General features: G+C 35.7%; 2 protein-coding genes across 4 annotated transcripts in view; one reads left to right on the plus strand and one right to left on the minus strand.

Annotated features, from left to right (window-relative positions):
• XPO5 (exportin 5) overlaps positions 1-14,368 on the minus strand; it is a 55,560-nt gene that overhangs the window by 33,809 nt on the left and 7,383 nt on the right. The window contains exons 6-8 of the mRNA XM_001365895.5: positions 11,452-11,478; positions 10,571-10,756; positions 2,339-2,415 (exon numbers count right to left, since the gene is read on the minus strand). Of these exons, the coding sequence (XP_001365932.1) occupies positions 2,339-2,415; positions 10,571-10,756; positions 11,452-11,478 (290 nt within the window). The remainder of the gene's footprint in view (positions 1-2,338; positions 2,416-10,570; positions 10,757-11,451; positions 11,479-14,368) is intronic.
• Positions 1-14,368, plus strand: part of POLH (DNA polymerase eta) — a 96,828-nt gene that overhangs the window by 19,102 nt on the left and 63,358 nt on the right. Inside the window, exon 2 of one of the 3 annotated variants that reach the window (XM_007483975.3) lies at positions 2,252-2,436. The exons of the other annotated variants lie outside the window; for them this stretch is intronic. The gene's annotated coding sequence lies outside the window, so the exon portion shown is untranslated. The remainder of the gene's footprint in view (positions 1-2,251; positions 2,437-14,368) is intronic. 3 annotated transcript variants of the gene reach the window in all.

Consider the following 14,368-nt stretch of genomic DNA (forward strand, 5'->3'; position numbering starts at 1 on the left):
CTTTGCCCTGACTATTTACATCTTTCCTTTCCTTTCCTTTCCTTTCCTTTCCTTTCCTTTCCTTTCCTTTCCTTTCCTTTCCTTTCCTTTCCTTTCCTTTCCTTTCCTTTCCTTTCCTTTCCTTTCCTTTCCTTTCCTTTCCTTATGCAAGAACTTAACTTATACTATCTTACAGAGAGAAGCCTTGAAGGTTCCTTTGAATCCTTTGATTCTTTTCATATTCTTACTGAAGCACTTACAATGGATAGAGCACAGGGGCTGGAGTCAGAAGGCTTGAATTAAAGTTCTAACTCAGACACACTAAGCTGTATGACCTTGGGTGAGTCACTTAACTTGTTTGTCTCAGAGTTTCCTCAACTGTAATATGGGGAAAATAATAGCACCTGACTCCTAGAGTTGATGTGAGAATCAAATGAGTTAATATATATTTAAACCCTTACCTTCCATCTTAGAATCAATACTGTGAATTGGTTCTAAGGCAGAAGAGTGGTAAGGGCTAGGTAATAGGGGTCAAATGACTTGCTCAGGGTCACACAGCTAGGAAGTATCTGAGGCCAGATTTGAACCCAGGACCTCCCATCTCTGGGCTTTGGCTCTCAATCCACTGAGCCATCCAGCTGTCCCGAGTTAATATTTTTGAAGAGCTTGGCACACTGCATGGCACAAAGTAGGCACCAAATAAATGCGATTATTATATAATATATTGTAAACATTCTTCAGCTTTTTAATGTTTTTATTCTTCCCAAGAAAACTGAGCTTTTCAAGGAGAGGATCGATGTTTTCTTTTTTTTTTAAACACCCCCAACAGAGTTCTACTATAAGGTTCTGAATGTAACAGGTACTTAACATAACTGACACACTAAAGTGAAATTCAAACCTATTATGTCACATAAAAATTACTGGACAATTGCTGTTCTCTATTGGCTTAAAACAGATTAGAATGAAGAACAGGGCCCTTATGAAATCTGACTTTTCAGTATTAACTACTGATTAAGACATTCTTGATGAATCTAGCTAAAGTTTTCTACTAAGCAACTTTGAAATATCAAATTCATGGAAAATATATTAGCTGAAACCCAGTTAAGCTATATTCATTATAAAAAAAAGATATCCCACCTCATAGCACACTCGGAAGTGGGTTAAGTAATTTAAAGTGGCATTCTATGAAACCATGTAGATCTAAAAGATCTTTAATTCTCCAAAAATTTCATAAAGCTAGAAAATAATTGGACCAGGCAAATAGTCCTGAAGAGCCATAATTTGAGATGAGATCTCAGTGTAAGTGCTATGCAGACCACAGAAACAAAAAATCAGGCAGAACACTGACATGATAAATGTGTCAACACCATCCCCAACAAAAAACCCAAGCCTAGTTAACATTATCTACTACTATTATGCATGACTTAAAAAAAAAAAAGGAATAAAATGTTTAGCCAAAGAGGCCCTATTGTAAGCTTTCCATGCATTTATATGTTCTTTTACTTTATGGATCCTTCTGAAACTGAACCCTCAAAAATTCAGGAGAGAACCAGGTTAAAAAAAAAAGGGTGCTCAATCAGTAATTTAATCTATATTGTAAGGGTTAAATTTAGGGGTTGAGACTGAATATAATAATTATTGGTCGCCAAGGATTTTACTTATAAAATCCTAAATGAAACAACTCAAGTCAGAATGGAGTTTTATGGTGATTTAATTACAACAGGAGGAAGAAATTAAGAGAGGGAAAGAGAGAAGGAAGGGAGTTAGCTCAACTGCTCTGGCCCAGGCTAAGCCAGAGGAAGGAGCTCAAGGGTTTGGCCTGGGAGCCAAAGGGAAAGGGGAGTCAGTCCTTATCACTCACCCATGTGACCAATTGAAGGAAAGCTGTCTGAGGGGCTCTTTCTTCCTCTACTCGGACATGGCAAGATGTAGTGAGGAAGATGTGAATGGGCTAATCAGTCCTAGGCACGTGGGTTTATTATTTTGTATCCTTGATTTCTAATAATCTTAATAAAACTTATAAAATATAATACTTTTTTTACAAGAGACTAATTTAACTGTTACAATATTAAGGCCCACTCCATCCCCCAGCTGGTTCCCTGTAGCAAATGCTAACTAAATAGATGGCACAGGAAGTGTAAGTCATAAGAATACTTATCTCATTTAAGAGTAACATGTAACACATACATAAAAATCAGGATTACATTGGGCAGAAAAAAAGTTACTGAAGACAATCCTTTGATTACTAGGACTATTTTGTTTTCTCACCCAGAATACTGTCTATAAGAAATGAGCTGATAGTATTTGAGGGGAGAAGAAAGGATTCAGATATGCAGTATCCCAAAGAGAAGATACTTACTGAGCAGCAGAGAGTATATAATGCATGGCAACATCTCCAAACAAGATCATTAAGGGCTTCCGGTCTTCCAACCTACCCTAGACAAAATCAAGTGAAACGTAGGTCAAAATATACCATTTACTCCTTTTATCAAGACCCTCAATATACTGTTATTTAGTATTTTCAGTGTATGTTCACTGCACAAAAACAAACTGTTAAATGGCTTCTCAGATGTTAACAGGATTAACTATTGTTGATGGCAAATTTGGTTAAAAAATTTAAGATTTATGCTCTAAGCCCTACATACTAAGCAGGAGAACTAGAAGATCATCATAACTAGCATTAAAGATGGATGCCATTAAGGTCCCCATGATAGTATTAACCACAGTATTAACTTCATTTAATATCTAATAATTTTATTATCTAATAAATTTAGCACTGCACAGCAGTGAAATTTCAAGATTCAGAGCTGCTCTACTGAAAAATAAGTAGAGTGTGGTCTGGAAAGTGTATATACATTCCAACAATGGACTTCCATATAGGAGAAAGGCAACTAACTATCATCTGAACAGGTTTAGTTAGGCTAAAGCTTGCCTGGAGAACTATGTAACAAACATATTTGGTACAGCTCTGGTCTCCTCTAGCCTAATGTCTAGGGAAATACAAAGTTTACATTTACTGTAGCCACTTCTCCATTTACCCTCCCTTTCAAATCAGAAAGTCTATTTTCCTCTTCTTGTCCCCAACAAGAAAGGGGAAAAAACTCCAAACTACAACATGATAAACATATTTAATCAATGAAAATGAATTTCCTTATCGGCTATTTCCAAAAAAAGTCTCATTTAGCATTCTGAATCTTTTAACTCTAGCATGCTTCATTATTAAATATTGCTTACTCATTACACTGATAACTGTTCTGCACAATAGCATTGCATTACATATCTATTCCACAATTTATGGTTACTTCCCTGCAATCTCATTTTTGCCCATCTCAAAAAGAGCTATAAATATTTTGCACATCCTTAGTTTGTTTTGTTTAGGATTAATCTCTACCTTAATCTACCTTTTCTCTTCTTATTTTTTTCTTTTCCTTCCTATTTCCCTGTTGAGTGAAATGTATTTCTGTACTCAATTCTGTATCTGCACGTGTACTATTCTTTCCTTTGACTAGTTCAGATAAGAGGGAAATTCAAGTGTCAACTGCTCCGTCTCCCTCTTTCCTTCTTGTTTTATAGGTGTTTATACATCTTAAATACATTTTTACTTAAGCTTCTATTTCCTTCCTCTTCATTTTAAAAAATAGACCATCAATACATAACAGACAGATCCACTCTGGATCTGTCTACTTGGACACCCTCTTTAAACTGAGAGGATGATAGGTACCACCATGTACCACCTCTCCATATCTGAATGTAAGCAGTTTATTTTTGTTTAATCTCTTACTGATCGTTCATGCTGACTTTTGGAACTTCAACATTTCCATGCAATGCCATTCTTTTTAGCAGGAATGCTTGGAAGACTTCTATTTTATTAAAAATCCATTTCCCCCTTGAAGCATTATGTTTAGTTTTGCTGGGTGATTCTTGACTGAAAAAGCCCATGTGTTCTTTGCCTTCTGGAATATATTCCAAATTCTCCATTGTTTTATAGTGGTAGCTGTTAAACTGTGTTTGAGCCTGATTATTGGTGGACTTACAATCAGATCCAACCTTCCTAGAGAACAATTTTGAACTAAGCTCAAAGGATTCTAAAATTTTGGAAATAGAAGTCTTTCAAACATTCCTGATTAAAGCTACCTCTGGGTCTATGATCTAGAACTGACAAGCTCTCCCTGGATGCTAGAGTTCTCTACCAAAAAATAACTTTTGACCTAACCCTGTCCCCAATAGTCTGCAGACTTCTCATTCTTCTTATGTTGAGATGAGCTGGACAAATGTCTTCTCAGGACTTTTTCTGGACTTCCCAATTAGGATTTGGACTGGTGCTTTCTCTAACATTGTATTCTCATGATCTTCATCTCCATTCATTCTGCAAACAGTAAGAGCAATAGTGCTCCCATCTTAAATCAGTGAAGTCTGAAATACTTGAAGGAGTACCAAGTACACTGTGGTAAATTATATTGAAAGCTAGAGTATCTTGGCACAAATATTCTTTGTATTTTTTCTAATATCCTTCCCATTACCTGCCTCTCAAACACTGAGCTAATTCAAAATGAGAAAAAAATCCTCAAAGCCTAGCTCAATGTGCATCTATGCCTTGGATGTGCTGCCACAACAGAGACACAGCAGGTTATCACTTCCAGTAACTAGTCCAGTATGGAGAATAATAATCAGGGCTGGAATCCCAGACCAATAGGGAACCTATGATCCTACTGCTGAGGTAGTAGAGCGTTCCAGCTGGCTGATATGGCAGAGTCCTTCAATACTTGGCTCTTATTCAGACCTAAACCCAAGTTAGGAACATGAAGAGTTCTAAACTGCTTTTCAGAACAGATGGATCAATTCACAATTCAAAGCTCCACCAACAATGTACTAGTGCACCATAGTGTTGTCAGCATGTCATATTTCTCTTTTTTCATGTTTGCTAGAGAGTGAGGTGGAACTTCAAAGTTGCTTTAATGTCCATTTCTCCAGTGACACAGAATTCTTTCATATGGTGGTTGAAAATTTGAATTTCTTTCTTTGAAAACTGCCTGTTCATATCCTTTGATCATTAATGGACTAGGAAGAAATTCTTAAGTTTTATGAAGATGAATCAGTTCCTAATATATATCTTGGAGAAACCTATGGCAAAAGATTTGTTTTTAGTTGTTTTCCTTCTAATTTTTGCTACATTAAATTTGTTTTAGAAAAATTTGAGTTTGTTCTTTAAAAATTTATAATCTTTACCTTCTGTCTTAGAATCAGTTCTAAGACAGAAGAGTGGCAAGGAATAGATAATTAGAATTAAATGACTTTCCCAAGGTCACAAATAGGATTTGAAGCCTCTAGTGTTTTGCTACCTAGTTGCCTCTCAAAATTTTGTGTGTATGTGTGTGATCCTATCACCCTTCCTCTAACTGATTTTCCTTGCTTCTACTAATCTATTCAATTAATTAATTAATTTTTTAAGGCCCTTACCTTCCATCTTGGAATCAATACTGTGTATGGTTCCAAAGCAGAAGAGTGGTAAGGGCTGGGCAATGGGGGTTAAAGTGACTTGCCCAGGGGTCACACAGCTGGCAAGTGTCTAAGGCCAGATTTGAACAGGCCTGGCTCTCAATCCACTGAGCTACCCAGCTGCCCCCTACTAATCTATTTATGATAAGGTCTTTTATATCTAGGTCATGAATTCATCTAAAGCTTATTTTGATTTATGAGATGTTGATCTAAAACTCATTTTTGTCAAATTGCTATCTAGCTTCTCCAATAGATTTTGTTAATCAGTAAGTCCTTTCCTCAATAACTAGGGTCTTTAAGTTGAACAAACACTCTGCTATTGTGCTTTTGTATGATTTGTATCTAATCTGTTCCACTGATCTACCTCTCTATTTTTTTTTTAAACCGAACACCACACTGTTTTAATGACTATAGCTTTGTTGTAGTTAGAAATACAGTACTGGTAGCCCTCTTCCCTTTTTCCTTCTGACTTTTTCCTCTCCATTATTACCCCTTGAAATTTTTGATCTTTTATTCTTTTATATACATTTCACTATGATTTTTTTCTAGTTCTACCAAGTATTCCTTTCATAGTTTAATTGGCACAGCATTGAGAAACCAAGTTAATATAGGTTATAGTATCATCTTTATTTTATTGACTTTCTCATGAACAAATAATGCATCTCCAATTATTTAGGTCTTCATTTCTGCAAAATGTTTTCTAGAATGATTAATGTAATTCCTGGTTACATACTCTAAATACTCTAAAAGTTTGGTAGTTATTTTAAGTGGAATTTTACTTTTTAATTCTTCCTGCTGAGTTTTCTTGGTTACACAAAGGAATGCTCATAATTCATGCATGTTTGTTGTTTCAATTAATTTTTGGTTAATTTTAAGATTTTCTAAATTATTTATCATATTTGCAAAAAGCAGAGTTTGTTACCTGTATACATAGTCTCTCAATTTTCTTTTTTCCCATTTTATTGCTAATAACTATCATTTCTAGCACATCCTTGCTAGAAATCCTTGCTGATTTTACTGGAAAAATCCCTAACATTTCTCTCTTATGTTTGCTCTTAGATTTAGAGAATTAGTTATTGCATTAAGGAAAGGTCTGTTTATTCCTGTAGTTTCTACTTTTTGATAGAAGACAATGTCAAATGTTGTCAAAAGCTCTTTCAGCATCTATTGAAGTAATCCTAAGTCTTTATTAGTTGTATAATTGCTATGGTTTATTATTTTTTGTGGTCTTTTTTATACTGAATCAATCCTACATTCCTGGTATAAAACCAACCTGCTGATAGTGGTTCAGATGGGAATCTTTCCAATTCCTTGTTTAAAAACAAGAACAACTCCCCTCCCCTTTCCCTTATCTGAGAACAACTCCCCTCCCCTTTCCCTTATCTGAGAATCAATACTATCATTTCCAAGGCAGAAGAGTGGGTTAGGCATTTGAGGCTGACTTGCCCAGGGTTACATAGCTAGGAAATGTCTAAGGGTAGAGTTGAACCCAGGACTTCCTGTCTTTCTATCCACTGAGTCACACTGCTGCCCATCTAATTTACTGTTGCAGTCTACTTACTATTTTATTTCCATTTGGGAACAATTGTCAATGTTCATAAGCGACATTTTATATTTTTTTCCAAATTTTCATCTATTTTCTCTAAGTTATCAGTTTTTGTTAGCAAATAATTCAGCAAAATACGTTCTGCTAATTTTCTCATTTCAGCAATTGTTAAAGTTCTCTTTCTTTTAAAGATTTTTGGTGAGGTATTTATGTCTCAAAAGGCGGTCAATTTCTATAAAGATATCATGTACTCCTGAAGTGAGTATAAATTGTTTCCTTTAGTGTTTAGATACTATGTTATTAGATGCATCTATACCAAGTATTGGTACTAATTTATCTTTTACACCTTAAACATCAATGTAATTTCCCCATTTATCTTTTTAAAATAATTTTTCCTGTAGCCTTATGTGAACTCATGATTGTTACTCTTGCTTTTTTGAATTTAGTTGGAAGTATAATGGATTTTCGCTCCAGTCCCTCATTTTAACTATATGCAAGACTTGTTCTTCATGTTTTCTGTAAACATTGTTAGATTCTGCTTTTTAAACCATGCTATCTTCTTTCATTTTACAGGTGTCCCATTCACAAATGACCATTGTGTATCTCTTCCACCCTATCGGCTTTGTTCTTACCTTCTCTTTATGTTGAAATAGCGGTTTTCACTCCTAGCCTCACCTGATGCCAGATTTTTACTTTCTTCATTTTCTTTTAATCCCCTACCTTCATATTTTCCCCTCCAATATTCAAATTGTTTTGTTTTGAACAATTTCCTTACCTATCTTAACTCTTCCTTTAGATCCTTTCTCCATTCATCTCTTCTCCCTGTCCCCTCTTAATTCCCCTTTAAGTTTAATGCATTTCTATACTGAAATATGTGTGTGTATGGAAGGGTTTGTAACTGTTATCTATTTTCCTTTGTTTGGGTCAGATAAAAATAAAACTGCTAGGATGCCTATTGCCTCCATTCTTTTATTCTTCCATGACCACAAAACTTTTAATTTTTTTTCATCTCTGTTATGCAAGTGATTTTTCTTCCCTTCTTCATTTCTTTCCCAGGATAGTTCCTTATATTTTCATTTTTGTCTTCCCCTAAAAACAAAATCATCTCTAGCCTACCATTTTTCTTTTCCTATGCATATATACCTTTTTAGTTCCTCTTGACTCAGTTCAAGTCTTTTTATCAGGAATATTTGGAAATCCTTCATTCCATTAAAGACTTATTTCCTCCCTTATAGCATTACACTTACTTTTACTGAATAGGTTTATTCTTGGTTGTAAATCTTTATCACTTGCCTTTTGGAATATTGTATTCTAAGCCCTTTCATTGTTTACAGTGGTAGCTGGTAAAACCTGATGTGATCTTTATTGTGGCATGTTGTCATTTGAATACTTTTGGCTGCTTCTATTCTTTCTTTGACCTGGAAGCTCTCATTTTGGCTATGACATTCCTTGGAGTTTTCATCTGATTCATATATTCTTTCTATTTTCACTTTGCTCTCTAGTTCTTAAGAGTTCTGAGCTGTTTTCAATTGTAATTTCTTGAAATATGGTATACAGACTTTTTTTTTCTGATGATGGTTTTCAGATAATCTGGTAATTTTCTTGAGTTCTAAAACTTTGCTTCAATTATTTCTTGTTGTCTCATTGAGTTGTATCCTGTCTGTCCCACTCTAAATTTCAGGATAGTCAGTTCTTTAGCGAGATTTTTTGCCATCTATTTTTTTTTAAACTCTTACCTTCCTTCTTAGAATCAATACTCAGTATTGGTTCTAAGGCAAAGGAGTGGTAAGGGCTAGGCAATGGGGGTTAAATTACCTGCCCAGGGTCACGCAGCTAGGAAGTGTCTGAAGTCAGATTTGAACCCAGGACCTCTAGGCCTGACTCTCAATCCACTGAGCCACCCAGCTGTCCCCTCGCAATCTATTCTAAAGTGTCCTTGCCATCCTTTTTATTGAAGTTTTTCATATCTTCCAGGAACTCCTGTGGTCCCTATGGCCAGGGTACTTTTTTCCTCTAAGGGTTTTACCTGGAATTTGAGGCAGCTTTACTTTTCAGGGTTTATCCCTGGGTATTTCAAACCAAGGTATTTTCTGATGATATTCCAAATATTTCATAATTTACCCATCTCATCCACCTTGCTATCCTGTTTGGGGGAAGGGCCCCCTTCTACTGTAGCTTCTGACTGGATCCTTACCCTTTGTTGCTGGGTTCAGGGGAATTACCCCATATTGGGCTTCAACTATAAGATCAAGGACAACTTGGACTGGATGTCTTCTTTTTCCCAAGGTAGGCCACTAGTGTTGCGTTGAACCTTCTTGGAATACTGAAGATTCTCTCTCTAGTTGGAATCCTATTAACCACTCCAATAGCTGGATGCTGCTAGGAGGTGCTCCACCATTCCACCCTCAACCTATCCAGCTTGTCTTTGGGTCTCCAAATAACTGAGAGAAAAGAATGGGCCCCTTCTGTGGATTCCTGGAGGAGTCTAGAGGTAAAACTTCTAATATAAATTCTTTCCAGAATGGTGCATTTTTTTTTTAAAACCCTTACCTTTCCATCTTGGAGACAATACTATGTATTGGCTCTAAGGCAAAAGAGTGGTAAGGGCTAGGCAATGGGGTTTAAGTGACTTGCTCAGGGTCACACAGCTAGGAAGTGTCTGAGACCAGATTTGAACCTCAGAATGGTGCATTTTCTAAGCCTCACTGAGATGTACTCAGGGATGGGAGTGGATATTTGGGGAAAACATGATAGAATGTTCCTCTGCATCTTATCTTGTCTTTATTCTCCAACTATCTTTCCACATCCATTCTCTATTTTTACCTTTTCACCCTTTTCCACTCCCATTGTTAACACCTTAATTCAAGCCTTTATCACTTCTGGCCTGGATTAATGGTAAAGAACTAAGTGGTCATATTGTTTCCAATCTCTCCTATTCTAACCTACTTTTATATTCTATCCTTTCTAAGGAATAGATCTTATTTATTACTTCATTCTATTGTTGAAGAATACTTAGTTGCTTCCTACAGAGTTATGAGGTCTTATTAGATCAAGTTCAAACTACATGGCCTGGCTATTCATAGCCCTCTACAATCTGCTTTTCCATCCTTCTCTCTCACTGCTCTCTCTTTTCTTGCACTCTCCATTCTAACCAAATGTTTTTGAATGTCCTTTTGTCCTTACCTTTGCATGGCTAGAGCAGACATACGTTTTTCTATCCTCAATTTCCCTTATGTCCTTCTGCTGAAACCTTTCCCTTATTTTAAGACTGAGCTTAGTTGACATTTCCCCCTTAATTCTCTCTATATCTTCATCCCCTAGTTAAAAAAAAGATTTCAATCTACTTGAATCTCTCATACAATTTAGTTCTAAGCTACTCTGAAATGATCATATTAGAATTATTATTCTTTATATATTTATATACATACCTTAGGTGACCTATTAGTTTGCTTTAAGCTCCTTGAAGGCAAAGCCTACTTTATTTTATCACTACAGTCCCAGCACACAGGAAATACCTAAGAAACATTTGTTAACTAGGAAACAACATACCTTCCTGCTGACTGCAATTAGGAGACATTCAGCTGCTCCTACTTGAAGTTCAGGTTCATTCAGAAGCAAGCACAGCATCTCCAATAGTTTGCAGTTTTCAGCTGTAATGTGGTTCATGGTCACCCAGTCAATGTAGCCTGCCAGGGTGTTGAGTGCTGCTACCCCAACCCTGCAGTTAGCCTGGGCCTATATGGGTGGATAAATACGTAGTTGTAATGGTACCTCTCAGCTAAAAGTGTTCTTTTCCCCTCACTATATTCCAGAGCATTTTATCTCAAGTTTTCCTTTGTCTTTACAACACTATATCTTATTGTGAACTCATTATAAATACACATATAGAATATTTGGCTATAAGCTCTTTGGGACTGTTTTTCATCTTTGTAGCACAGTGACTTCCTCACACAGAATAGATGGATGCTTAATTAACATTACCTATATTGAAGGATTGTAGACAAGCTAGCTACAGCAGACCAGTTATTTCCAATTTTACTTGAAAAAGATGATTCTTTGCATTTGTAGTAGTTATAGCAGCCACATGGTAGGAAACTTTGAAGTTTCTTGTTCAAGTACAGTCACTTCTCAAATAGTGGCTGTTATAAGACTTTAGTCTATAAATTACTATTGACTGACAGTTTTTGCCAACAAATCTGTTTTCTCAGCAAATCCCAAACGACATACTTTTATCTCAGACTAAAGATGCAGAGATGTGTGACTTATTTCTGAAAAAACGGCCAAATTACTACATAACACAATGGCCAAAGACACTGTAGAAACCATGGCCTCCATTATCTAGAACCTTCTAAATATTACCTATAAATGCAAATACTAAAGAGTTTTTTGTGAGGTCTCTAAGCTGATTCCTTGAACTTTATACTGCTTACCTTTGGCTCCTGGGAAGCATCTGTTTTCTGGAGAAGAAAAAAGAGAATAAATATATAGGTCATCAGAGCAAATGATTGTATAAGACACTTCCCCATTTCCCCAAACCAAAAGGCCAAGATGCATCTTGGTTAAAGAGGTTTAAAATCTATTTAAATTTTATTGCTCACCCTCCAATATAATACCCCTCTAAGAAGTTAGAGAATCTCTTGGAGACAACTGGAAGCAAAAATAGGCAAGATTATGTTCACTTCTAAAATATATTCAGTAAGTATACAGAAATCAATATTGTTCACAATTTGAGAAAAAACTGAGTTTTAAATTTTTTGTTACAGAAGGATAAATTCTATTTCATTGGGATTTTTTTCAACGAAATGTTCTATAATTGTAAAAAAAATGAGCAGTTCTAACTCTGTAACCAAATACAACCATAGCATTCATTAAACATATAAATATGAAAATTATTCATTTGGCTATGGGATACAAAAACAGAAATGAAAAATAGCCCCTGTACTCAATATTACTGAACAATATAAAAAAGAAAATAGGAAGCAATTTCAAGATGATTTATGTGAGCACCAAGAAGTAGGAGTTTTGGAAAAGTAAATAGTATCTAGACAGAAATAGGATGTACTCAGAAGCTGAACAAGACATAAATTTTTTGATATGACCAAAGAGGGAATTCGTTATGCTTGACTATGTAATTTTGTTACAAACGTTTTTGTTTTTAAGTTTTTCAAAAGGAATAGGAGAAGCAGCCATAAGACTCAAAATTCCACATACAATTGTCTTCTTCTGCTTTACAACATAATGGAGATGGATCATTTTATGTTTGTTCAAGTTCAAGATAAAAAAATAAAAATGTAACAAAGGGAAGATGCGGGGTGGTAGCTAGGTGGTCCAGTACATACAGAGCCAGGCCTAGACAAAGAAGGTCTTGGGTTCAAATCTGGTCTCTGACACTTCCTAGCTGTGTGATCCTTTTCAAGTTATTTAACCCTCACTGCCTAGCCTTTACTGTTCTTCTGCCTTAGAATCAATATATAATACTGATTATAGGACAGAAAGTAATAGCTTAAGAAAAAAAGGTGGATGCTAACAAATTAACTTAAAGCTGAAGGCAGTTGGGGATCTTAAAAGGGTTAGGTAAGGGAATGCATTACATAAATTGGGGTCAGGAGGAGATGAACTCTCCAATCAGCACAGAAAAAGGTGGGCTAGAAATTGGAACTATACCCATAAATCTATTAAACTGTGCATATTTTTTGGCCCAGTAATTACAATACTAGGTCTAAACCCAAACAAATCAAAGGAAGTAAAAGACCCAAATGAACAAACATTTAAAAAGAATTATCAGAATTATCTATTAAACAGAAAGGTGGTTTGGAATCAGATTATGAAGTGTTTTAAATAGCAAACTGAGGGATTTTTATTTTATTCTAGAAGTCACTTAATATTTTTAAGTGGGGAAAGATTTTCTGAACACTTCTTGGACAGCTGTGTGGAAAATGGATTGAGAAGAAAGCCTGGAGACTAAAAGTCCAATTAAGAGGCCAGTTACTAAGGTCCAGGCAAGATAATAGGTGAAGTCCTGAGTTAGCTATAGGTCATTTGAGTAGAAGAATGGAAGGGGAGATGTTGTGACAGTAGAACTGATGCAACCTGACAACTGAGTGGTTAAGGAGGTAAAAGGTTGTACACCTGAGTGATTAGAGGGATCAAGATGCTGTTAGCAGAAACAAATTTGAAGGACATGTAAGCTGAGTTGGAGGGAGAGAGAAGAAAATGAATTCTGTTTCAGATATGTTAAATTTGGGTTTAGGAGAGATACCTGTAGTAGAGAAGCACAACATAAAGCAAGTAACAGGGAACTAAAAATCAAAAGAGATTAGACCCAGATATAGAGATCTGGGATTTGTCTGCATAGATGAAAGTTGACAAAAGCACTAAAAGTTGGTGGAGAAAACAGGACCCATGACTTAATTAGAGAATACTTCTAATAAAGGGATAGGAAATCGGATGATTCATATGAGATCAGAGAAGGAGAAGAATCAGGAAATAATCATGTCAAAAAAACAGGACATTCTCCTAAAAAGGGCAATCATCAATAGTGTTAAAAGCTGCAGATATTAAAAAAAATGAAGACTGAGAAAAGTCTATTAGATTTAGCAATTAAGAGATGGATAGTTTTGGAGAAAGCAGTTCCATTTGAATGTTGGAGGCTGAAGTCAGACTGCAAGGGAAAGAGAAATGAATCCCAGATAAGGAAGTGCAAACGATCTGTATAGCCATATATTTTTTTTAAGGTTTATGGAGGTAAATATATGTAACCAAAGCTCAAAGGAAAGGAAGGCTTTTTTTTTTTTAAGTTGGAGGACCTCTCCCTAAACATGTAGGCATCAGACAAGGAGAGATTCAAGATTATAAGAAAGGATAGGACAACTTAAGTGGATCAAAGGCTTGGCTTTGGCAAAGGGGCCACTTTAATCAAAAATTGGAACAATGGAAGAGAGAGGACATGATATTAAGGAGGTTTTGGCTCCTTAGAACAGGGAAAATTCCATGTCAGATGATTTCTATCTTTTTTTAGTAAGAACCCTTTCAAAACCTTTCATCAACAATTATTTTAATGAAGCAGGAATGTAATGAGAAATATGTTCCTTTCACTATAATATTGATACTGAGTGAAAACTAGGAGGGTGATAATGTGATGGATGAGATCAAAGTACTGCCCCAAAGTTGTCCCTGGCTATATTTCTTTTATTTCCACCATCTTCATGTCTCTTTTGGACCAGGGCAAGAAAAAGAATGACAATATCTATCTCATAATTGATGCTCAATCAATCAATCAATCAATCAACATTTATTAAACAGAGCTACTGTGTGCCAAGTACTAAGCACTATTCTCCAATATTTAAA

This window comes from Monodelphis domestica, chromosome 2 (assembly GCF_027887165.1).
Source record: "Monodelphis domestica isolate mMonDom1 chromosome 2, mMonDom1.pri, whole genome shotgun sequence".
NCBI lineage: Eukaryota > Metazoa > Chordata > Mammalia > Didelphimorphia > Didelphidae > Monodelphis > Monodelphis domestica.